Raw genomic sequence first — 24,687 nt, forward strand, 5'->3', positions numbered from 1 at the left:
TTATTTCGACTCATGAAACCAACACTTTACATGTTGCATCTATATTTTTGTTCAGTGCTCGCTCTGGCACTGTCTGGGAGACATACATTTGAAGTCGGAAGTTTACATACACCTTAGCCAAATACATTGAAACTCAGTTTCACAATTCCTGACAATTCCTAGTAAATATTCCCTGTTTTAGGTCAGTTAGGATCACCACTTTATTTTAAGAATGTGAACATGTCAGAATAATAGTAGAGAGAATGATTTCTTTCATCACATTCCCAGTGGGTCAGAAGTTCACATACACTCAATTAGTATTTGGTAGAATTGCCTTCAAATTGTTTAACTTGGGTCAAATGTTTCGGGTAGCCTTCCACAAGCATCCCACAATAAGTTGGGTAAATTTTGGCCCATTCCTCCAGACAGAGCTGGTGTAACTGAGTCAGGTTTATAGGCCTCCTTGCTCGCACACACTTTTTCAGTTCTACCCACACATTTTCTATAGGATTGAGGTCAGGGCTTTGTGATGGCCACTCCAATACCTTGACTTTGTTGTCCTTAAGCCATTTTGCCACAACTTTGGAAGTATGCTTGGGGTCATTGTCCATTTTGGAAGACCCATTTGCGTCCAAGGTTTAACTTCCTGACTGATGTCTTGAGATGTTGCTTCAATATATCCACATAATTGTCCTCCTCATGATGCCATCTATTTTGTGAAGTGCACCAGTCCTGCAGCAAAGCACCCCCACAACATGATGCTGCCACCCCCGTGCTTCCTGGTTGAGATGGTGTTCTTCGGCATGCAAGCCTCCCCCTTTTATGGCCAAACAGTTCAATTTTTGTTTCATCAGACCAAAGGACATTTCTCCAAAAAGTACGATCTTTGTCCCCATGTACAGTTGCAAACCGTAGTATGGCTTTTTTATCATGGTTTTGGAGCAGTGGCTTCGTCCTTGCTGAGGGGTCTTTCAGGTTATGTCGATGTAGGACTTGCTTTACTGTGGATATAGATACTTTTGTATTGTTTCTTCCAGCATCTTCACAAGGTCCTTTGCTGTTGTTCTGGGATTTATTGACACTTTTCGCACCAAAGTACATTAATCTCTAGGAGACAGGACGCGTCTCCTTCCTGAGAGGTATGACGGCTGCATTGTCCCATGGTATTTATACTTGCATACTATTGTTTGTACAGATGAACGTGGTACCTTCAGGCGTTTAGAAATTGCTCCCAAGGATGAACCAGAATTGTGGAGGTATACAATTTTTTTTCTGAGGTCTTGGCTGATTTCTTGACTCAATTGATATCATTTAGCCTTTCAGAAGCTTCTAAAGCCATGACATCATTATCTGGAATTTTCCAAGCTATTTAAAAGCACAGTCAACTTTGTGTATGTAAACTTCTAACCCACTGGAATTGTGATACAGTGAATTATAAGTGAAATAATCTGTCTGTAAACAATTGTTGGCAAAATTACTAGATGTCCGAACCGACTTGCCAAAACCTATAGTTTTTTTTTTTTTACCCCTTTTTCTCCCCAATTTCGTGGTATCCAATTGTTGTAGTAGCTACTATCTTGTCTCATCGCTACAACTCCCATACGGGCTCGGGAGAGACGAAGGTTGAAAGTCATGCGTCCTCCGATACACAACCCAACCAAGCCACACAGCACGCATCCAACCCGGAAGCCAGCCGCACCAATGCGCCGGAGGAATCACCGTGCACCTGGCCACCTTGGTTAGCGCACACTGCGCCCAGCCCGCCACAGGAGTTGCTGGTGCGCGATGAGACAAGGACACCCCTACCGACCAAGCCCTCCCTAACCCGGGCGACGCTAGGCCAATTGTGCGTCGCCCCACGGACCTCCCGGTCACGGCCGGTTACGACAGAGCCTGGGAGCGAACCCAGGAACTCTGATGGCACAGCTGGCGCTGCAGTACAGCGCCCTTAACCACTGCGCCACCCGGGAGGCCCTTTAAAACCTATAGTTTTTTAACAAGAAATTAGTGGAGTGGTTGAAAAACAAGTTTTAATGACTCCAACCTAAGTGTATGTAAACTTCCGACTTCAACTGTAAATAAGCATGTTTAATTTTGTTTGGCTTGGCATTCCAAATAAAATAACCTTTTTCTCTCATATGATTTAAAAAAGTACATGTGATGTTTCCATAAATAGACAAGTATTTACCTCTCCATGGTTGCAGAATCTTGTCTATTTTTCATTTTCATAGTTAATTTATGTTTTTTGAGCTCTACTTCACCATCCGCCCATTTTATTGGTAAACTACAAGGTAGTGTAAGCACTTTTTTAATGATCAACACTTGTCATAATTGGGTTTTAGTCCAGAGAGGCTAGAAAAGTGATCAAGATCTTCAATAAGGATGTGCAGGGATCCAGATTACGGACTTTAGATCCAACAAGAACATCCAAGGGTTGGAATTCCAGGGGATAAAAACAATAGTGTCAATGTATGCCGATGACTCAAGTTTCTTATTTAATAGCTAGCATTTGAATGGCCATAATAAATAGATATGGAGACAGACAGCCTTGTTTTGCTCCTCTGTAAAAGCTCAATACGTTCTGACAAGTAACCGTTATTTACTGTTTTACACCTGGGGTTGCTGTACATAACTTTAACCCATTGTGTAAGAGATTCACCGAAATTAAAGTAATCCAGGCATTTATATAGAAATTAGAGTCGTACTTTATCAAACGCCTTTTCAAAATCTGCTATGAAGACCAGGCCTGGTGTCTTTTGATGTTTCGTAATGTTCAATTGTTTCAAGTAATTATTGTACATTATCTACAATATATCTTCCATGTAAAACAACATCTGGTAAAACCTTTTTTTTATTCTATGTGCTATGCATTTGGTCAGGATTTCTGCATCACAACATTGAAGTGTAAGAAGCCTTAAATGAATTAGATCTTTATACTTACCACCTGGCTCCTGTTTCAGTAGTATTTAAATCAGACCTTCTTGTTGAGTACCTAAAAGTCTACTACTTTTATAGGAGTAATTAAAACATGCTAATAATGGATCTTTGAGTACATCAAAGAAGGTCTGATAAGAAGGTATACTACTGGTATACCATTGAGCCCTGGTGTTTTTCCAGACTGAAAAGATTGAATTGCTTCAAAAAGTTCCTCCTTTGTATGTAAGTCTTGGCTGATTTCTTTTGATTTTCTCATGATATCAAGCAAAGAGGCACTGAGTTCGAAGGTAGGCCTTGCAATACATCCACAGGTACACCTCCAATTGACTCAAATTATGCCAATTAGCCTATCAGGAGCATCTAAAGCCATGACTTCATTATCTGGAATTTTCCAAGCTGTTTAAAGGCACAGTCAATTTAGTGTATGCAAACTTCTGACCCACTGGAATTGTGATACAGTGAATTTTAAGTGAAATAATCTGTCTGTTAAAAAATGTTTGAAAAATTGTCCTTACCGACTTTCCAAATCTATAGTTAGTTAACAAGAAATTTGTGGAGTGGTTGAAAAACAAGTTTTAATGACTCCAACCTAAGTGTATGTAAACTTCTGACTTCAACTGTATCTGTGTTAATACAACTTACGACAGTGTCACACGCTCTCATGCTTTGTTTTTATCAGATTGCAATCTGAGTGTGAACATCAAGTTCAGCTGAGGCTTTAGTCTGAAGTTTGGACTGTTGGGTTCATGAAATAATATAAATCCATTTTAAGATTTCATAAGATAGGATTGTTTATCTTATGAAATAACACATCAACAATTTGGATATGTTTTGGGGTGCTATTTACATTTTTTTATATATATATTCTTGTACTTTGTGGACAATTGTCTGACGTGATGTATGTTCCGAAATGCAGGCAATACAAATTAATTATTTGAAATCCAACATTTTGGAGTCATTAAAACTTGTTTTAGAGTTTTGCAGAGTTGCAAAGAAAAAGCCATATCTTAGACTGGCCAATAAAAAGAAAAGATTAAGATGGGCAAAAAAACAGACACTGGACAGAGGAACTCTGCCTAGAAGGCCAGCATCCCAGAGTCTCCTTTTCACTGTTGACGTTGAAACTGGTGTTTTGCGGGTCCTATTTCATGAAGCTGCCAGTTGAGGACTTGAGGCTTCTGTTTCTCAAACTAGACACTAATGTCACTTGTCCTCTTGCTCAGTTGTGCACCAGGGCCTCCCATTCCTCTTTCTAGTCTGGTTAGAGCCAGTTTCTGTGAAGGGAGTAGTACAAAGCGTTGTACGAGATCTTCAGTTTCTTGGCAATTTCTCGCATGGAATAGCCTTCATTTCTCAGAAGAAGAATAGACTGACGCGTTTCAGAAGAAAGTGCTTTGTTTTTCATTTCTATTCATTTTAATTGCAACCAATCTCAACTTCTCAAAGCAAGAATATACTGAATTAGACATGTCTATGTATTTCCCCTCCGTATGTTCCCTTTTTGCAACCACAGGCTCAAAATAACACCAGGTAAAAATATATCCAGATGGCGCAGTAGAAATGGAATAGTATATTCTGGCAGGCTACTTCACACCAGCCAATTTAACCCATGCACTGTTTAGCGCAGGAGGTTGGTGGCACCTTAATTGGGGAGGAGGGGCTCATAGTATTGGCTGGAACGGAATAAATGGAATTGTATCGAACTCATCAAACGCATATTAAATATGAATTACCGCTTTAAAGCTGCAATATGTAACATTTTGGACAAAAAAAAAATCGAAATGGGTACACCACAAACTCACACAGATGGCTTGACTTCACTTTGAAACCCTTCATTGATGGGAAACTTGATTAATGCCAGGCTTAAGGCAGTTAACCACTCAGGCCTCAGGTGTTAACAACAAGGCAGGAATCAATACTCGTCCAGTCTCTGAATTCTCACTCCTTAGAACACAAGGGGACCAGTCAAGCATGGTTTGGGTTAGTGCACTCAATAATTAGGAAATATATGTATTGAGCTGAGTCCACTTTGTCACTCTGGTAATTGTGTTTTTGGCATTGGGTGAAGATGTGTTCAAGTGTGAGGCTTTTTGTGTTGAACTTATGTCACACTCTTGAAATGGTCTGACACATCACATCAACTCATTCTCTGAGCCTTGTTGTCCCACATGTATACACAGAGGCCTGTTACATTCACTGGTTCCAGTTGAGTTGATACATTTAACCCTTGCAGTTATTGCCCTGTTGTGAGAATCCATTGTTTAGTGTCTGAGTGTCGTCATGCTATTTGTCAGGACGCTGTAATCTAGCTGCGGAAGATCTTACATTGAGAATTGTATTACTTTGTGGTCCAAAGAAATTACATTTTAGTTTTTCATAAGTTTTAGCTTCTCATAAATGCAACAACATTGTGATATCCTGGACAAGGTATTACTTCGGTCTCAAGTTTTCCCGCCACATGTAGATGTTCATAGAGTTCTCAAATTCCCTTCATATTTTACTCAACAATAAAAGAAAAATCTAAGTGATTGCTTTTCCTGAAACGGAGCTAAATAATATCCCTTGCGGACAGAAATGTCAATAGAAATATGTCAAAAATACTTTCTAAAATGATTTTATAATTGATCAGAATACCTGTCCTCTGATTGTATTTTGTTTCCTCCACAGAGTCTGAGGGACTCTCTACCCACGGCCAACCTCAGCTATGCAGTGCGGCGGCGTTTCTCAGGGACAATACTGCTGCCCCCACTGTCTCGGCGCCACTCCACCCACACCCAGGACCACCGCAGGCTGCTGGACCTGGAGGCCCTCTACAGGAATGCCCTTGCCAGCGTGGCTGCCACGAGCCTGGAGACCATCAACAACTCCAAGTCAGTGGAGCAGCTTGTTACTCTTTCAACTATGTCTCTGTAATGCTCTGTCTGTTTCCATCATCTGTTTTTCGTTCTCTCTCATTTCATTAGAAACACTCGCTCTGTCGAGAGCTGCCTCTCTTTATTTCTCACTCTGTCACTCGAGTACTCACAATCTCAGGGTTGGGTAGTTTACTTTCTAAATGTAATCCGTTAGTTACTAGTTACTTGTCCAGAATTGTAATCAGTAATGTAACTTTTTGATTATCAAACTCAGTATTGTAATTTGCTTACTTTTAGTTAATTTTAGATTACTTTCCCCTTAAGAGTCATTAGAAGAAGACAAAAATAATATTACCAATTGAATGACATCTATTGCAGGATAAATCAATGTTAGAGTTTACTGGCCATACATTTATGTTGCATTTTACTTTATGGGCTGGTTATGTAGGCTTCTTTTAACCAATTGCTTTCTACTACAGATGATAATATGAATTGTTATATATTTACATTAAAAGCTAAGTCTGTCAGATTTCCAGTCATTACAATTAATTTAATTCCCCTTGATCTTCAAGAATAGGATTTGGAAATATGGAAGTATAGATTAGACAGATTGTTCTACCTGGGCATAACCCCACAACTAAAGGACCTATTAGCCTACTCTGTTGTTTATGATTTAGTTGTCCAGGTGGTATAGGGCAGTGTGGAGTGCAATAGAGATTGTGCCACCTGTGGCTCTTGGATGATGGTGTTGATATGAGCCATGACCAGCCTTTTAAAGCATCTCATGGCTACAGATGTGAGTGCTACGGGGCGATAGTCATTTAGATATTTTACCTTGGTGTACTGTTAATCCGTCAGAATGTTAACCTGTTTAAAGGTCATACTCACATCGGCTACGGAGAGCATGATCATACAGTCGTCCGGAACAGCTGTTTGGATCAGCTGTTCTCATGCATGGTTCAGTGTTTCTTGCCTTGAAGTGAGAATAGAAGACATTTAGGTCATCTGGTAGGCTCACATCACTTGGAAGCTCGCGGCTGGCTTTCCATTTGTAATTGATGGTAGTTTGTAAGCCCTGAAATATCCGACAAGCATCAGAGCCGGTGTAGTAGGATTCGATCTTAGTCCTGTTGACGCTTTGCCTGTTTGATGGTAGTAGCGGGATTTCTTACACGCATACGGATGAGTGTCCTGCTCCTTGAAAACGGCAGCTCTAGCTCAGTTCGGATGTTGCTTGTAATCCCTAGCTTCTGGTTGGGATATGTATGTACGATCACTGTGGGGACGAGGTCGTCGATGCACTTATTAATGAAGTCAAATCAAATCAAATTTATTTGTCACATGCACATGGTTAGCAGATGTTAATGCGTGTGTAGCGAAATGCTTGTGCTTCTAGTTCCGACAATGCAGTAATAACCAACGAGTAATCTAACTAACAATTCCAAAACTACTACCTTATACACACAAGTGTAAAGGGATAAAGAATATGTACATAACGATATATGAATGAGTGATGGTACAGAGCGGCATATGCAAGATGCAGTAGATGGTATCGAGTACAGTATATACATATGAGATGAGTATGTAAACAAAGTGGCATAGTTTAAAGTGGCTAGTGATACATGTATTACATAAAGATGCAGTAGATGATATAGAGTACAGTATATACGTATACATATGAGATGAATAATGTAGGGTATGTAAACATTATATTAAGTAGCATTGTTTAAAGTGGCTAGTGATATATTTTACATCAATTCCCAGTCGGTGACTGATGTGGTAAATGCCTCAATGCCATTGGATGAATCCCGGAACATATTTCAGTCTGTGCTAGCTTAGCATCCGCTTCATCAGACCACTTCTATATTGAGCGGGTCACTGGTACTTCCTGTTTGAGTTTTTGCTTGGAATCATGAGGGTAGAGTTATAGTCAGATCTGCCAAGGGAGAGTTTTGTATGCGTTTCTGTGTGTGGAGTAAAGGTTGCACAGGTGACATGCTTGTAGAAATTTGGTAAAATGGATTTCAGTTTCTCTGGCCACTAGGAGCACCGCCTATGATGAGCAATTTCTTGTTTGCTTATGGCCCTATACAGCTCTTTGAGTGTGGTCTAAGTGCCAGCGTCAGTTTGTGGTGGTAAATAGACAGCTATGAGAAATATAGATGAAAACTCCTCTTGGTATAAATACTGAGGTCTACAGCTTATCATGACTTGTGTGTGTGTGTGTGTGTGTGTGTGTGTGTGTGTATATATATACATACATACATACATACGGACTTGGGAGACGCGAAGGTCGAGAGCCATGCGTCCTCCGAAACAACCCTGTCAAAAGTTGCACTGCTTCTTGACACACTGCTCGCTTCACCCGGAAGCGAGCTGCACCAATGTGTCGGAGGAAACGCCGTACAACTGGCGACTGAAGTCGGCGTGCATGCGCCCGGCCCGCCACAAGGGGACACTAGAACGCGATGGGACAAGGACATCCCGGCTGGCCAAACCTTCCCCCAACCTGGACGACACTGGGCCAATTGTGCGCCGCCTCATGGGTCTCCCGGTCGCGGCCGCCTGCGACACAGCCCGGGATCAAACCCGGGTCTGTAGTGACACCTCTAGCACGGCAATGCAGTGCCTTAGACCGCAGTGTCACTCAGGAGACCCATGTGGTATTTTAACACAGGTGAGCAGAACCTCGAGACTTCCTTAATATCAGAGATTACACACCAGCTGTTGTTAACAAAGAGACACACACCTCCGCAAGCAAAAACCTTCATCCAAATCGAGGTGAGTGGTCGCTGTTCTGATGTCCAGACGCTCTTTTCGGTCATAGGAAACGATGGTGGAGACATCATCTACCATACAAAGTTAAGATCAGCGCAAAAAAAATTACAAAATAGCCCGTAAAGTGGCTGCTATCCATTGCACCGCCATTTTTTATGTTATCATGAAATGGCATGCTTTGAGCACTACCGAAAAGTGCTATTTGCATGTGACAAAAGTATGCCATATGCTGTTGGTGACACTTTGATATCTCGATAATTTGCAGCTGTTTAAAGGGCGAATCCACAGTTGAAACAACAACAAAGCGAAAACCCGCCTCTGTTTTGGTAGAAAGCTGAGGGATGTTTCTGGAGAAATGTTTCTAAGGTAATAGACAGAGCTATGGAAGCAAGGACTGACCATCCAGGATATCAAAATGATTGTTTTAACCATGTTTTGAGGCTATATACTGTTTGTTTACATTTACCATGTTTTTTAACATTGGAGAAAAACAATCTTATATTTTGGATTCTCATGTGGTGTGACAGTTGAATTAGTGAGGCATTGTTAAGTTCACGTCAACCATTTTTGGGTTAAAATACACATATACATTTGTGAACAGCCATCCGCAACAACCACAATCCGTAAAGCACAAATGGCTAAATGAGAGAGAAGCAGTGTGATTCACATCATTGCACTATGTAGATATCAATAATACGTGATATCCGTATCGCCCTTAGGCTACACCACCGCCGGTGTCCTTACCTCCAGGCATTTATTGAAGTTGAATAATCTTTGGATGCCGACAGCTGTCGCACCATTGGAAGACATAGCTTGAACTGTAGCCTAAAAAAGCCTATTCCGGCTTTTTCCCTGTGATCCATCAAACACGTGCTGTGTCATAGTGGCCGCCGACTTGTCAGATTCGCTCTGTTACTCCCCGACCCTGCACAATCTCTCGTTTCTCTCCCTCTATGTGCTCAACAAGCCACGAGAGGTCCGCAGTGTGATTCATTGAGAAGGCTACTGTGTGATATTTATGCCTGCTGCAAGGGTTTGAATTTTCTCCACACTTCAGGAGAATGTTACAGTATGTCATGTCAGAAGGACAGACTGTCAACTGACTTTCTTTCAAAGCAGTCAAATTAGCTGGAATGGAAACTGCACTGCACCTGTGACACTTGGTTTTCACATCAAGCTAATCTAGCCAAGGCTGAGGGAAGCGGAGACTGAATAACTTTTGTGGATGTGTGTGCGTGTGCTTGGACGTACAGGTAACTTCCAAAATAAAGGAAACCCCAATATAAAGTGTCTTAATAGGGCATTGAGCCGCCACAAGCCGCCGTAACAGCTTCAGTGCACCTTGGCATAGATTCTACAAGTGTCTGGTATTCTATTGGAAGTCTATGGATGTCTATCTATGTGACACCATTCTTCCACATGAAATTCCATAATTTGGTGTTTTGTTGATAATTTGTTGCTGTTTCAGGCGCCACTCCAGAATCTCCCATAAGTGTTCAGTTGGGTTGAGATCTGGTGACTGACTGAGACACACACATAAACACACACCTTTTTAAAAACCCTATGCTCCTTTGAGACCTCTCTATCAAAGTCACTGAGATCTTCTTCGAGCCATGGTAGCCAAAATAATGGGTAACTGGGCATTTTATACATGAACCTAAAAGCATGATGTTAATTGCTTAATTAACTCAGGAACCACACCTGTGTGGAGGTATCTGCTTTAAATGTACTTTGTGTCCCTAATTTACTAAATTGTGTCCTTTATTTTGCCAGTTATCAGTATGTCTGTGTTTGTCCCAGTGTTTATGCACTCACTCACTCAGCGCCTTCCTATCACGCCTCCCTGCCCCTATTTATCTTTGTGGCCCAGATTCCGCTCAGTCAATAATATGAAGGTGGAATCTCTCTGAATCCTGTATCTCTCTAAGCCCAGAGGGGGTTAAGAAAAGCCTTCTGTCTGACGGCTGCTTCCCGCCTCTCCCTCTCCCAGCCGCAGGTCAACGGAGGTCACCTGCTTTATTGTGTCTGTGTTTGTTTATCCATAAATTTCGTTATGGCCCGGCGGTACATGTATCCTCTCTGAGCTGACGTTTCTACCGTCTTCTTCTCGGCATCGCAGGCCTCACAGAGGCAAGATGACAGGAAAGGAGGCAGGATTCTGTATGATGGGCTTTTGTTGTTGGTTGTTGCTGTGTTACGGGTGTTAATGATTCTCCTTTCTCCTTATGAATTGATGGGTAATTACTGGAATGGCCCGGAAGAGGCAAGTGGGAGAAAGGTCAGAGAAGATATGGGGAGGGGGAGAGTCTTGCCTGGTTCTCTTGCTCTCTCTCTCTCCATGTCTGTTTGTCATGTCTTTCTCTCCATTTTTCTCCCTTTTTTCTTTCTTCCTCTCTGCCCTCTCGGTTTTCTCTCATTTTTTAGTTGTCTCACATCTTTCCCTCTCTTCATATTGCTTGCGCTCTCTCTCCTATTCCAATAAGAGCCCATCATGTTTGCAAAGCCGGGAAAAGGGCACAGTGACATGCTCAGATCTAGAGAGAAAATGAATGGCCGAATCCTCGGTAATTCATTTGAAAACTTTGTGCAATTATGCAGGGCTTTTTGGTACAGAATGTATTCAAAGGTCTATTACTGTCAAATAAAAATGACTGGATGTCAGGGCTATGTGGAGTGTATGGAGAGTGTTATTGCCTTTTCATGTTGAGCATCACATGGTATATAAGTCTGTAGAGGGCTATATCAACTCTGAGTCATAGTTTATCAATACTAGAATACCATCTTATTCATAGCAGTAACCATAAACTGATAATGAGATGAAGAAACAATGTTGATATGTCACAGTCCAAAGGTAGTATCATGGTGAAGGAAATAAAAGAGAACAAACTGGAACTGCAAGTGCAATTAATTATATTCTATCTATCTTGGAGGGAAATGAAAGTTAAATAAAACTGTTCCCTTTTTATTGAAATCATTTACCAGCATTATAAAGAAACACATTTAATAGGAATGAACTGACTTTATTAAACTTTCCTTGCCCCCCTTGAGTGACTGAATATCTTTTGTAGTCTGTTTTTAACTGAACAAAATACGGAAATGATTTTAGAGTGATGTTTATTTTTTAAACATAATCCCTTCAATTGGATCACAGAAAAGTGGGGGCCATTTTCACTTTAATGATTTGAACCCCATGAAGAAGCCAACTTGAAAGTGTCCAAAGTTGATAACATAACAAATCAATGTTTTATTTCACAGAAGGATTAATAGTTTCCAGAATTCCTAGTCAATGTTGCTCACCCGATGATGTAATGTGATGAATACCTCGCGTCAGTCGTGCTCGCGCGGTTCCAACGGTTTGCTGAACTGCTTCATAACGCGCGCAGATGGGAGCCCAACAACACAAGCAGCGGAGTGAGTTGAGTTCACCTATCGATAGATGCTCCTCTCACTCCGACATCCTGCCGTTTGAAGAGGTTTCTGAAATGGGCGAAAAAGTTGTTTTCTTTTACTCGTTATACGCACATGTAGGCTACATTGCGAGAGCGAGGATTGGAAAAACATTTTTGACAACCGATGAATCTCCATAGATTGAAAGGCAGCGATAGAAAAGAGTATCCAATGAATAGTTTTGTATAATATTTGAAGAGTTAATATTATTTGTTTGTGGATTTTATATCCCCTGGGGTTATGTCGATATTGACGCAGAAGAACTTTCCTATCTGACGTTCCCTCGTTTCAGCACCTCGTGTCGTGGACAGCGCAATGTGCCATCGCCTGTAGCGCACATTGAAGTTTCATACGAAGAGGTAGCCTACTGATGTTGGAGGGAACAACCGAAAAGATGGAGTGCACAGGTCTAAGTAGAGAAAGTGCTGGTTCCGCCAAGGCACCCAAACACTTGTGGCGACAACCAAGAACTCACATCCGAATCAAGCAGCGTTTTCACTCCGACACAGAGCGTTACCTGACTCGCAACAGAACTATGGAGAAGGATCGCCCTGGGCTGAAAAAGCCACGATTGTCGTGGCCATCCGCATTTAAACGGTAATTGTAATGCGTCATCATTAATGGTGTTTTAAATAGCCTTACTAACCTCTTGATCTCTTTTTGCAACTGCCTTATTGTCACTTCCAAAGTTCATAATAAATGAGAGGGATAAAAGTGCTCAATTAAATGGCGGTGTCTCAGCAAGCTACTCAACTTAATTAGAATGCCAATATCCTCCCCACACTCTCCATTTTGTGTGAAGTAAAGTCAGTCAGGATGCACTGATTTAGCTCTTAACACAGAAAGATATTGAGCTCATGCTGATTGAAGTGTGTGCATAATTCCAGAATAAAAGGAACTAACTACCTCTTTGACCAGACTGGGCTCATTGGACAGACGTTTGGTATTTCACGTAAATCCTTGCACCTCCAATAAGTGTGATATGTTACGTTTGGTATGGTTACCAAAGACAGAAGGTTACTGAAGGCAGAAATGTTTGGAGGGAGGTTGGTCAGCGGAGGATGGGTGGGTGTCAGTGGAGGCTGGTGGGGGGAGCTATAGGAGGATGGGCTCATTGTAATGGCTGGAATGGAATAAATGGGACAGTATCAAACATATGGAAACAACATGTTTGACTCCATTCCATTGATTCCATTTGGGCCATTACAATGAGAAGCACACTTTCCACTGTGCTCAAAGGACACTTTCGGTATTGCAGTTTAGTCGAGCCGAAAATACAATTCCCATAGACTGCCCATAGAGAAGTCCCAATTAAAAAAAATACACTTTTTTTCATCACTTTTGTGGCAAAAAAATATCCATTTACTTATTCAAGTAATTCTTTGATACCGATTTGTATTCCGTCACTCACAGAGGAAAATATGGACATTTTATATTCATCCAATGTCTGTCATGTTTCTAACGTGATGACGTCGTCGTTGCTCACACTGCTTCAGTGTGCACTGAGTGCTAGTTTGCAGGCGTTATCGGCTCTGTAAAGCAGATGGCAACCAGCATGACACGGCGTATGCGAATGTGAGCAGATTATGTTAAAAACAATGGTCTGCCATCTTGGAAGCTGTCTCCTGTTCATATGTACTTCAGTGCTTAACAGTCTAGAAATCCAAAGGTTATGTGTTCTAGTCGCATCTGGGCCAACTGTAGCATTTTAGCTACCCCTTAACCCAACCCTTTTTCTAGCCTTAACCAAATTCACCTAACCTTTTATATAAATTCTCCTTGCCTTTGTTGTTAGTTCTCCTAACCACCAACGTCAATTCAAACTATCCCTGTAATTATCTTTTGTTGTTATGATGCAACAAAAGAGCCTTTATTTTTTACATTACTTAATTTTGCAATCAGACACGCACACAAACACACACTGGGTTGCTGAGCATTTCCCCTGGAAAGACAGTGTGGCTAGGGGTAGTTTGTGCTAGAACAGCGTTGGCCTACTAAAGTGAGAGTATATTGCAAAGGGACCTTCCCCGTCTCTGTGGTCTATGAGGTCATCTGTCTGCAGTCTTAAGTTTGATCCTGGGGGAAATGTTTCTTGTTGTTTGGTTGCTTTTCATTAACTGTCTATAGATATTGGACTAACCGGCGTGAGAGGGTGTTGTGTTGTGGCTGAATCCCTTTCTTCTGTAAGCCACGTGTAGGCTAACATTACATGGTCACTTTAAAATAAGATCAGACATTCATTCAAATCATTGACATCGTCATCCATCATCAATTTACATCAGATTGAAGTGACACCTTCAACCCATTCAGCTGTGATTTCCTGTGATCTTTGTGACCCTGGCTTTTTGGGCTGGAAACATTTTGTACTGGGGTCAGTAATGGTTCATGACTGGGGCCTACCATTATAGCATTGCAGCGTTTCACGTCACATTTCACCTCATTTATCCACTCTGGAGGGGCCCACTGCCATTAAAGCTGCCTACTGACTGCCGCTGGCTGTTTGGCATTGAGGATAGTATGGCATTGAAATCACTGCAGGCTTCAGGTAGGAGTAGAGACGTGACTCACTCCCTGCATTCTGCCTCCCCGGTGCCTCGTATTTATGTATGAATGAATGCAGCTCTCCTCTATTGTCTCATGACATTTTTATCCCACACTGATGACTCAGTTCACATGGGCAAGGTAGAGAGAGATGAACGGACTGCTCCGTGGCTGAGGTGTGAGGGATGCTCCTGACTTTGCTGATGGAAACTGTGTTGTGTGTTGTTTTTTTATGGTTCTGATTAGATAAGGCCCTAAGAACAGCATTTGTTTGAGGATTGAGGTGTGTTGACAAAATGGCGCAAATCCTCAAATGTTCCTGAATGTAGCCTGCTTCTTGCTGTCTACCCAAGCCGCTTGCCGGTGTCTCCATGCCGTTCACATGTTGGCCGTGAGGAAACAGAGCCTTTAATAAAGGTCTGTGTTAGTGCTGCTGAGCTGAGCCAGGCCTGTGGACCGCCCCAGACGCTGCCTCTCTGTCAGTGCTCCCCAGCTGGGCTGTATGAGGTCATGCTTCTGGGAAGAGTGACCCATATGTGGTCAGTGCTGCTGCCGTTTTACTCAGATGCTCTGTTTGCTTTTAAAGCACTTTTAACACTGAGACAGTGGAAGGATTAGCCATTCCATGGATAATGTTGCCATGGCACCCATCTGTTTTCGAGTGATAATGGCTAAAGGTCTGTGTTGGAAAGGGGTTATCAAGCCCCAGTTTTAAATCTACTGGTTTATGATTAAACTAGCCAATGTTAACATTGAGCATAGAAACGGTTTCAGTGTGCAGGATTTGTGTTATATTCGAGAATTTATAAAAGCTTATGGGTGCTATGTTCTGATGGGGTGACCTGTAAATGCCAGCCGTTGCATTACTGATTTGGATGTCCTGGTACATAGGGCAAGGGATTGCCATTCACCTCACAATATGTATTTTGATTCTAATGATTCAATATATATTGCGATTCGACCCTGCGACTCTTCTATTGTGATTTGATGTTCCCGAACATATTGCTCACTATACTGTATGTCTGCTGCAGAGAGACTAGAGAGAGCATGATAAAATTAGTTTTGATCAGTCAGGGAAATAAATGTGCTGAAAACATGTTGGCTCACTATTTACAAAGAAGATGGAGAACAAGCTATAGGATGAAAAACTACTGCTGTTATGGAGTTTATTTATTAGTACAAATCGATACTTTGACTCATATCAATAGAATATTGTGCCAAAATAATATTGCGATATGTAACTATACATTTTTCTCCCCAATCACTACGGGTACATGCCCTGGTATTTGACATGAGCCTTGTATTATAATCATGGATGCTGATTGGTTAAAACCCCATTCCAGCCAGTGTCTATTCCAGAAGTTACCACCGGCTAAAGCTATGATGTTGAAATGCCTATTTACTCTGTTCCATCTCACTGTGCAATCCACAGTCTCATCAGCCCTGTCAGATCATTTATAAACTTGATCTCTGCTGTAAAAAGAACCTAGACATTATCTCCAATTTCTTTTAGACTAGCAATTGGTTTTCAATAGTGGAGATTTGTATAAACCTTGCGGTCTGTCTCCTCCGAGCAGCGTTTCTCAGCAAGTCAAAATCATGAATCATCATCATTACAGTACCAGTCAAAAGTTTGGACGCACCTACTCATTCAAGGGTGTTCCTTAATTTTTTTACTAGTTTCTACATTGTAGAATAATAGTGAAGACATCACAACTATGAAATAACACATATGTAATCATGTAGTAACCAAAAAAGTGTTAAACAGATCAAAATATATTTGATATTCTTCAAAGTAGCCTCTCTTTGCCTTGATGACTGCTTTGCACACTCTTGGCATTCTCTCAACCAGCTTCACCTGGAATGCTTTTCCAACACTCTTGAAGGAGTTCCCACATATGCTGAGCACTTGTTGGCTGCTTTTCCTTCCCTCTGCTGTCCAACTCATCCCAAACCATCTCAATTGGGTTGAGGTTGGGTGATTGTGGAGGCCAGGTCATCTGATGCAGCACTCCATCACTCTCCTTGGTCAAATAGCCCTTACACAGCCTGGAGGTGTGTTTTGGGTCATTGTCCTGTTGAAAAACAAATGATAGTCCCACTAAGCGCAAACCAGATGGGATAGCCGTGCTGGTTAAGTGTGCCTTGAATTCTAAATCACAGACAGTGTAACCAGAAAAGCACCATCACACCACCACCTCCATGCTTCACAGTGGAAACCACACATGCAGAGATCATCCATTCCCCTACTCATTCACTAACACTTTTTTGGGAGGGTTACTAAATGATTCCATATGTGTTATTTTCATAGTTTTGATGTCTTCACTATTATTCTACATTATTGAATGCGCGACATTGTTGCCTATAGACCAACTTGCGGCCATTGCTGTGATGAGAGAGAGAGAAACTTGCCTGTATCTCACCCAGAACTAGAATGTGATTCAAGGTCTATGATCTCTCTCCCTCTCTCTACTCTAATAGACATGAGCCTGCGACTCTCATCTCTCCAGCGTTGCACATCATTTATTTCCTTATAGAATCATAGCTGCAGGAAGGGTGCCGCAGCACCCCTGAGAAATTGAAATACATTTGCCAAAGTCTGTTCAGAACAAAATGAAATCATTCCGAATACTACACCAGGCCTATAATTGACCCACAGTAGCGTAGCTGTGGATTGTGTGTAGCCCAATCACAAGGCAGGCCTACAGTCAGGAGCAAGCGGCAAGTCTGTCAGTGAACAGCATGCAGCCAAAACAGGCCTTTTGCAATATTTTGAATACAATCGCTGGAAAACACAGGTTGGAAAGAAAATACTTATCGGTCTGTAGGCTGCAAAAATGTATTATCCAAACCAAATTAGGCCTATTGAGCGAACAGCATTGTTTTACAACGTAAAACAAGAGAGGGGATAGGCTTTTGTCACTTTGCGCATCGACTGTTGCCGGTGATTGGAACTGCGCATCACTGGGTGACTGAGTGAAACTGGAAAGCTTTTTTTTGTTGGACTAACTTCCTCCTCGTTGTACAATATGTGTGTCTCCACACAGCTAGGCCTGGGCTATTGATTTGATTCAGGACAGGGTAATTTCCTTTCAATCATTTCAATCATTTGTGAGGTATTAAAAAAGATACTGCTGAAGTCTCCAGTCATCTAAAATGATGTACAATTCCATTAAATGCGTTTTATAAAATGCCACATTTACCTGGACCCTAGGCTTAAAAAAATCTTCCCCGTGTGTGCAACTTCTGCAAGCCCCTCGGCTATAGTGCTCAATGCCACTACGCAATAGCGATGATAATGCATGCAATGCTTTATTATCAAAGTTATTTTTTTCTCGCGTTCTGGTGCCCCAAAGGTCACCCCCCTCTCTGAGCACTTTTTGTTCCAGCACCTCCCAATTTACAAATTAAGCACTGTGTCGGACGGAAGCCAGCCGAGCATTAGGAGATTAAGGAGGAAGCCTCTGCTTGATCACAAGCCAGATGAGTAGGAACGAAAGGAAGTCCAGTGCGCTGTTAGAGAGCGAGGTCAGGATGGGAGGTTGTAGTGTCGTACTGATATTCTCGCTGGGTCCCAAAATGGTCCATCTCGCCAGAGCAGTTTCTCTACAAATACTGGCCTTAGGTGTCTCATGCATACCTTGTTCCCCCCTCAGAAATGGTCATCATCAGAGAGATGATTTCTCATTTGCTCTCCGATTCTCTCATTCATGGCAGGTCGGGAGTTTTTTTCTGATGAGGTGCAAATTAGGTTCTAATCCTTGCACATTAAGCCCATTAAAATGGTCATTCTCAAAGCTTGATGAGGTTCTAATCCTTCACATTAAGCCCATTAAAATGGTCATTCTCAAAGCTTGATGAGGTTCTAATCCTTCACATTAAGCCCATTAAAATGGTCCTTCTCAAAGCTTGATGAGGTTCTAATCCTTCACATTAAACCCATTAAAATGGTCCTTCTCAAAGCTTGATGAGGTTCTAATCCTTGCACATTAAGCCCATTAAAATGGTCCTTCTCAAAGTTTGATGAGGTTCTAATCCTTCACATTAAGCCCATTAAAATGGTCCTTCTCAAAGCTTGATGAGTTTCTAATCCTTCACATTAAGTCCATTAAAATGGTCCTTCTCAAAGCTTGATGAGGTTCGAATCCTTCACATTAAGCCCATTAAAATGGTCCTTCTCAAAGCTTGATGAGGTTCTAATCCTTCACATTAAGCCCATTAACATGGTCCTTCTCAAAGCTTGATGAGGTTCTAATCCTTCACATTAAGCCCATTAAAATGGTCCTTCTCAAAGCTTGATGAGGTTCTAATCCTTGCACATTAAGCCCATTAAAATGGTCCTTCTCAAAGCTTGATGAGATTCTAATCCTTCACATTAAGCCCATTAAAATGGTCCTTCTCAAAGCTTGATGAGGTTCTAATCCTTGCCCATTAAAATTGTCCTTCTCAAAGCTTGATGAGGTTCTAATCCTTGCACATTAAGCCCATTAAAATGGTCCTTCTCAAAGCTTGATGAGGTTCTAAGTTCATCCACTTGAAAATATGTGTTTGCATTTATATCAGTGTTTTTGTAAGGGACTTGGGTCGCCTGGTCTTAAGCATTAGCACCGTTTGTCTTCTTCTTTACTCATGGCCATGGAAACGTTCCAGGTAATTATTTGATTAGAATCACTCCCATTGTCTCGTGAAGGCTAGGAGTTAATGCGCATCATTTGTTCTACTCTATCAAGAGCTTTCCGAGACCCAATGCGTTGTTTATTTTTCGTATGTTCTTTCTGTTGGCTATTGACAAAGCAGTGCATTCAAAATACGAATGGTTCAGGTTTAATGGTCTTTATGTATGGATGACCAGGACCTCTAATGATTCAGATTTGTTTGGGGCTATTTGTTTCCCTGGGCTGGCAGCCCAGTATTATAGTATAGCAAAAAAAACTGTCTCTCCATTCTCACCCCAAGATACATTTTTTACTTCAGTTTATTTTAGTAAATACTTGTTTTTCTTTAAAACTGCATTATTGGTTAAGGGCTTGTAAGTAAGCATTTCACTGTAAGGTCTACATCTGTTCTATTTGGCGCATGTGACAAATACAATTTGATTGGAAGATTTGTGACGAGAGAACTGCAGAGCTGCCTTGAAGCTGTACAGAGATCCACATTCAACATTTACAGTGTTTACTCAATACCTACCAAGTTGTCCAATTGCTCATGGAAAAATCTGTACCTGGTAGCTATAGTACTATGGTCTTGTCTGTTTCTATTTTATGACTCAATGTTACCTGATACCTGTATTCAGATTACTTTTATATTGGTACTTTGACATAAATTGCTCTGCTTACAAGGATAACCAAGAACGACTCATAAAAAGGATACCTATCTTCAAGATGGGTCTGTCAAATATGAAACTAAAACCCCCCTTCTTAATTGTCTCAATGAAGGCCAGGGTTTGTTTTCCCACCTTTCCAGCCAAATGACTATGGCCCGTAGCTGTAAACATGCTGATTTCTTAGCCGGTGAGTCAGCCTGCTGTAATAGATTAGAACTTACCTTTGTGTCACCTGGACAACACCATTGTCTCCATAGGCAAATATATTGAACCTTTTTTAAACTCAATTATCTCAGTAGCAACAGACAACGACGAGACAGCCTATAGGGAGGAGGTCAGAGACCTGGCCGGGTGGTGCCAGAATAACAACCTATCCCTCAACGTAACCAAGACTAAAGAGATGATTGTGGACTATAGGAGGACCGAGCATGCCCCCATTCTCATCGACGGGGCTGTAGTGGAGCAGGTTGAGAGCTTCAAGTTCCTTGGTGTCCACATCAACAACAAACTAGAATGGTCCAAACACACCAAGACAGTTGTGAAGAGGGCACGACAAAGCCTTTTAGCATGGGTCCTGAGATCCTCAAAAGGTTCTACAGCTGCAACATCGAGAACTTCCTGACTGGTTGCATCACTGCCTGGTACGGCAATTGCTCGGCCTCTGACATCGCCAAAATCGAGGATCGGTAGGATAGTTTGTTTTACTAGGGTAAGTTTGGCGGCGTGAGTGAAGGAGGCTTTGTTGCGGAATAGAAAGCCGACTCTAGATTTGATTTTAGATTGGAGATGTTTGATATGAGTCTGGAAGGAGAGTTTACAGTCTAGCCAGACACCTAGGTACTTATAGATGTCCACATATTCAAGGTCGGAACCATCCAGGGTGGTGCTGCTAGTCGGGCGTGCGGGTGCAGGCAGCGAACGGTTGAAAAGCATGCATTTGGTTTTACTAGCGTTTAAGAGCAGTTGGAGGCCACGGAAGGAGTGTTGTATGGCATTGTAGCTCGTTTGGAGGTTAGATAGCACAGTGTCCACGGACGGGCCGGAAGTATACAGAATGGTATCGTCTGCGGATGGTGGATCAGGGAATCGCCCGCAGCAAGAGCAACATCATTGATATATACAGAGAAAAGAGTCGGCCTGAGAATTGAACCCTGTGGCACCCCCATAGAGACTGCCAGAGGACCGGACAATATGCCCTCCGATTTGACACACTGAACTCTGTCTGCAAAGTAGTTGGTGAACCAGGCAAGGCAGTCATCAGAAAAACCGAGGCTACCGAGTCTGCCAATAAGAATATGGTGATTGACAGAGTCGAAAGCCTTGGCAAGGTCGATGAAGACGGCTGCACAGTACTGTCTTTTATCGATGGCGGTTATGATATCGTTTAGTACCTTGAGTTTGGCTGAGGTGCACCCGTGACCGGCTCGGAAACCAGATTGCACAGCGGAGAAGGTACGGTGGGATTCGAGATGGTCAGTGACCTGTTTGTTGACTTGGCTTTCGAAGACCTTAGATAGGCAGGGCAGGATGGATATAGGTCTGTAACAGTTTGGGTCCAGGGTGTCTCCCCCTTTGAAGAGGAGGATGACTGCGGCAGCTTTCCAATCCTTGGGGATCTCAGATGATATGAAAGAGTGTTTGAACAGGCTGGTAATAGGGGTTGCGACAATGGCGGCGGATAGTTTCAGAAACAGAGGGTCCAGATTGTCAAGCCCAGCTGATTTGTACGGGCCCGGGTTTTCCAGCTCTTTCAGAACATCTGCTATCTGGATTTGGGTAAAGGAGAACCTGGAGAGGCTTGGGCTTGGACTTGTAGCTGCGGGGGGGGGGGGGGAACTGTTGGCCGAGGCGGTGTCAGAGGAAGGCCCTAAAAATTGTCAAAGACCCCAGCCACCCCAGTCATAGACTGTTCTCTCTGCTACCGCATGGCAAGCGGTACCGGAGTGCCAAGTCTAGGACAAAAAGGCTTCTCAACAGTTTTTACCCCCAAGCCATAAAACTCCTGAAAACGTAATCAAATGGCTACCCGGACTATTTGTATTATGAACCCCCCCCCCCCCAATCCCTCTTTTTACGCTGCTGCTACTCTCTTTTTAGCATATATGCATAGTCACTTAAACTATACATTCATGTACATACTACCTCAATTGGGCCAACAAACCAGTGCTCCTGCACATTGGCTAACCGGGCTATCTGCATTGTGTCCCGCCACCCACCACCGCCAACCCCTCTTTTACGCTACTGCTACTCTCTGTTCATCATATATGCATAGTCACTTTAACTATATCTACATGTACATACTACCTCAATCAGCCTGACTAACCGGTGTCTGTATGTAGCCTCGCTACTTTTATAGCCTCGCTATTGTATATAGCTATTGTATATAGTCTTTTTACTGTTGTTTTATTTCTTCACTTACCTATTGTTCACCAAATACATTTTTTGCACTATTGGTTAGAGCCTGTAAGTAAGCAATTCACTGTAAGGTTGTATTCGGCGCACGTGACAAATAAACTTTGATTTGATTTGACATGGACATGAGAGCAAAGCCTTGTCATCCTCCTCTTGTTGAGCCAAGTCTTTTTGGTGGTGATTTCTTTGGAACGTCCAAGGCGTCAGCCTGCCCAGGAGTGTGTGATGAATGCGAAATGGGGGCCAGGCAGGGTTATCAGTGAGCACCGTGTCGTGCTTGCATCCGCCAAAAGACCATGCTGTGATGAGTAGGGCCGGGAGTCTACAGTGAGCACTCGTGATTCTGGGAAAAGGAAATGGAGCTCTGTTTGCAGGGGGGGAGAGGGATGATGACATTCTATTTTAGAAGCTCACTTCAGAGGGTGTCCTCCAACGACAGCAAAACCAAAGAGGTTTTTTAAAATAATATATATCATTGTTGAACACTGCTTCACCCGTTTTTTTTCTTCCGGATGATTATAAATGATTTTTTTTACACCACTTACAAACATACACATACGAACAATAACTTACAGACGTGCACAAACAACAAATACATCTCATCTGCCCAGACACACATGCTCTCACTCCCATCTCTTGTGACTGCACTGTTGTTTTCCACATGGCCTTAAATTGTACCAATTTGTTTTTCTCGGTCGCCCATGCTATTTCAACATTTCAATAATAGATCATTTGATTATTCTATTGTGGTAATGATGGTGGATTGATTGATTTTCCAAGTGTTTAGTGTACGTTTTTTTCAAAATGAGTGACGAGAAGAGAATCGTCCAGCCCATTGGGTGTCTCACTACACTCATATATGCCATGTCTTGAAATATGCAGACAGACCGATTTTAAAAGTTACATTGTAATACTTCTGACAGCCAATTTCTAGCTTGCCCATATTATTTACTCATTATGATTCTTTTGTATCTGGTGTAAAAAAAATATATAATATAAATAATACTATAAAAAAAATACACCATGGGTTTTTACACCAGCTTCAAACGGCTGTAAATCCAATATTTTTGCTTATGGAAAATATACAGTGCCTTGCGAAAGTATTCGGCCCCCTTGAACTTTGCGACCTTTTGCCACATTTCAGGCTTCAAACATAAAGATATAAAACTGTATTTTTTTGTGAAGAATCAACAACAAGTGGGACACAATCATGAAGTGGAACGACATTTATTGGATATTTCAAACTTTTTTAACAAATCAAAAACTGAAAAATTGGGCGTGCAAAATTATTCAGCCCCCTTAAGTTAATACTTTGTAGCGCCACCTTTTGCTGCGATTACAGCTGTAAGTCGCTTGGGGTATGTCTCTATCAGTTTTGCACATCGAGAGACTGACATTTTTTCCCATTCCTCCTTGCAAAACAGCTCGAGCTCAGTGAGGTTGGATGGAGAGCATTTGTGAACAGCAGTTTTCAGTTCTTTCCACAGATTCTCGATTGGATTCAGGTCTGGACTTTGACTTGGCCATTCTAACACCTGGATATGTTTATTTTTGAACCATTCCATTGTAGATTTTGCTTTATGTTTTGGATCATTGTCTTGTTGGAAGACAAATCTCCGTCCCAGTCTCAGGTCTTTTGCAGACTCCATCAGGTTTTCTTCCAGAATGGTCCTGTATTTGGCTCCATCCATCTTCCCATCAATTTTAACCATCTTCCCTGTCCCTGCTGAAGAAAAGCAGGCCCAAACCATGATGCTGCCACCACCATGTTTGACAGTGGGGATGGTGGTGTCAGGGTGATGAGCTGTGTTGCTTTTACGCCAAACATAACGTTTTGCATTGTTGCCAAAAAGTTCAATTTTGGTTTCATCTGACCAGAGCACCTTCTTCCACATGTTTGGTGTGTCTCCCAGGTGGCTTGTGGCAAACTTTAAACAACACTTTTTATGGATATCTTTAAGAAATGGCTTTCTTCTTGCCACTCTTCCATAAAGGCCAGATTTGTGCAATATACGACTTGATTGTTGTCCTATGGACAGAGTCTCCCACCTCAGCTGTAGATCTCTGCAGTTCATCCAGAGTGATCATGGGCCTCTTGGCTGCATCTCTGATCAGTCTTCTCCTTGTATGAGCTGAAAGTTTAGAGGGACGGCCAGGTCTTGGTAAATTTGCAGTGGTCTGATACTCCTTCCATTTCAATATTATCGCTTGCACAGTGCTCCTTGGGATGTTTAAAGCTTGGGAAGTCTTTTTGTATCCAAATCCGGCTTTAAACTTCTTCACAACAGTATCTCGGACCTGCCTGGTGTGTTCCTTGTTCTTCATGATGCTCTCTGCGCTTTTAACGAACCTCTGAGACTATCACAGTGCAGGTGCATTTATACGGAGACTTGACTAGACACAGGTGGATTGTAT

General features: G+C 42.1%; 1 protein-coding gene across 1 annotated transcript in view; it reads left to right on the forward strand.

Annotated features, from left to right (window-relative positions):
* Positions 1 to 24,687, forward strand: part of LOC139409066 (3',5'-cyclic-AMP phosphodiesterase 4C-like) — a 175,871-nt gene that overhangs the window by 45,688 nt on the left and 105,496 nt on the right. The window contains exon 3 of the mRNA XM_071153739.1: positions 5,584 to 5,786. Coding sequence (XP_071009840.1) covers positions 5,584 to 5,786 — 203 coding nt within the window. The remainder of the gene's footprint in view (positions 1 to 5,583; positions 5,787 to 24,687) is intronic.

The sequence above is a fragment of the Oncorhynchus clarkii genome, chromosome 5 (assembly GCF_045791955.1).
Source record: "Oncorhynchus clarkii lewisi isolate Uvic-CL-2024 chromosome 5, UVic_Ocla_1.0, whole genome shotgun sequence".
Taxonomy (NCBI): Eukaryota; Metazoa; Chordata; class Actinopteri; order Salmoniformes; family Salmonidae; genus Oncorhynchus; species Oncorhynchus clarkii.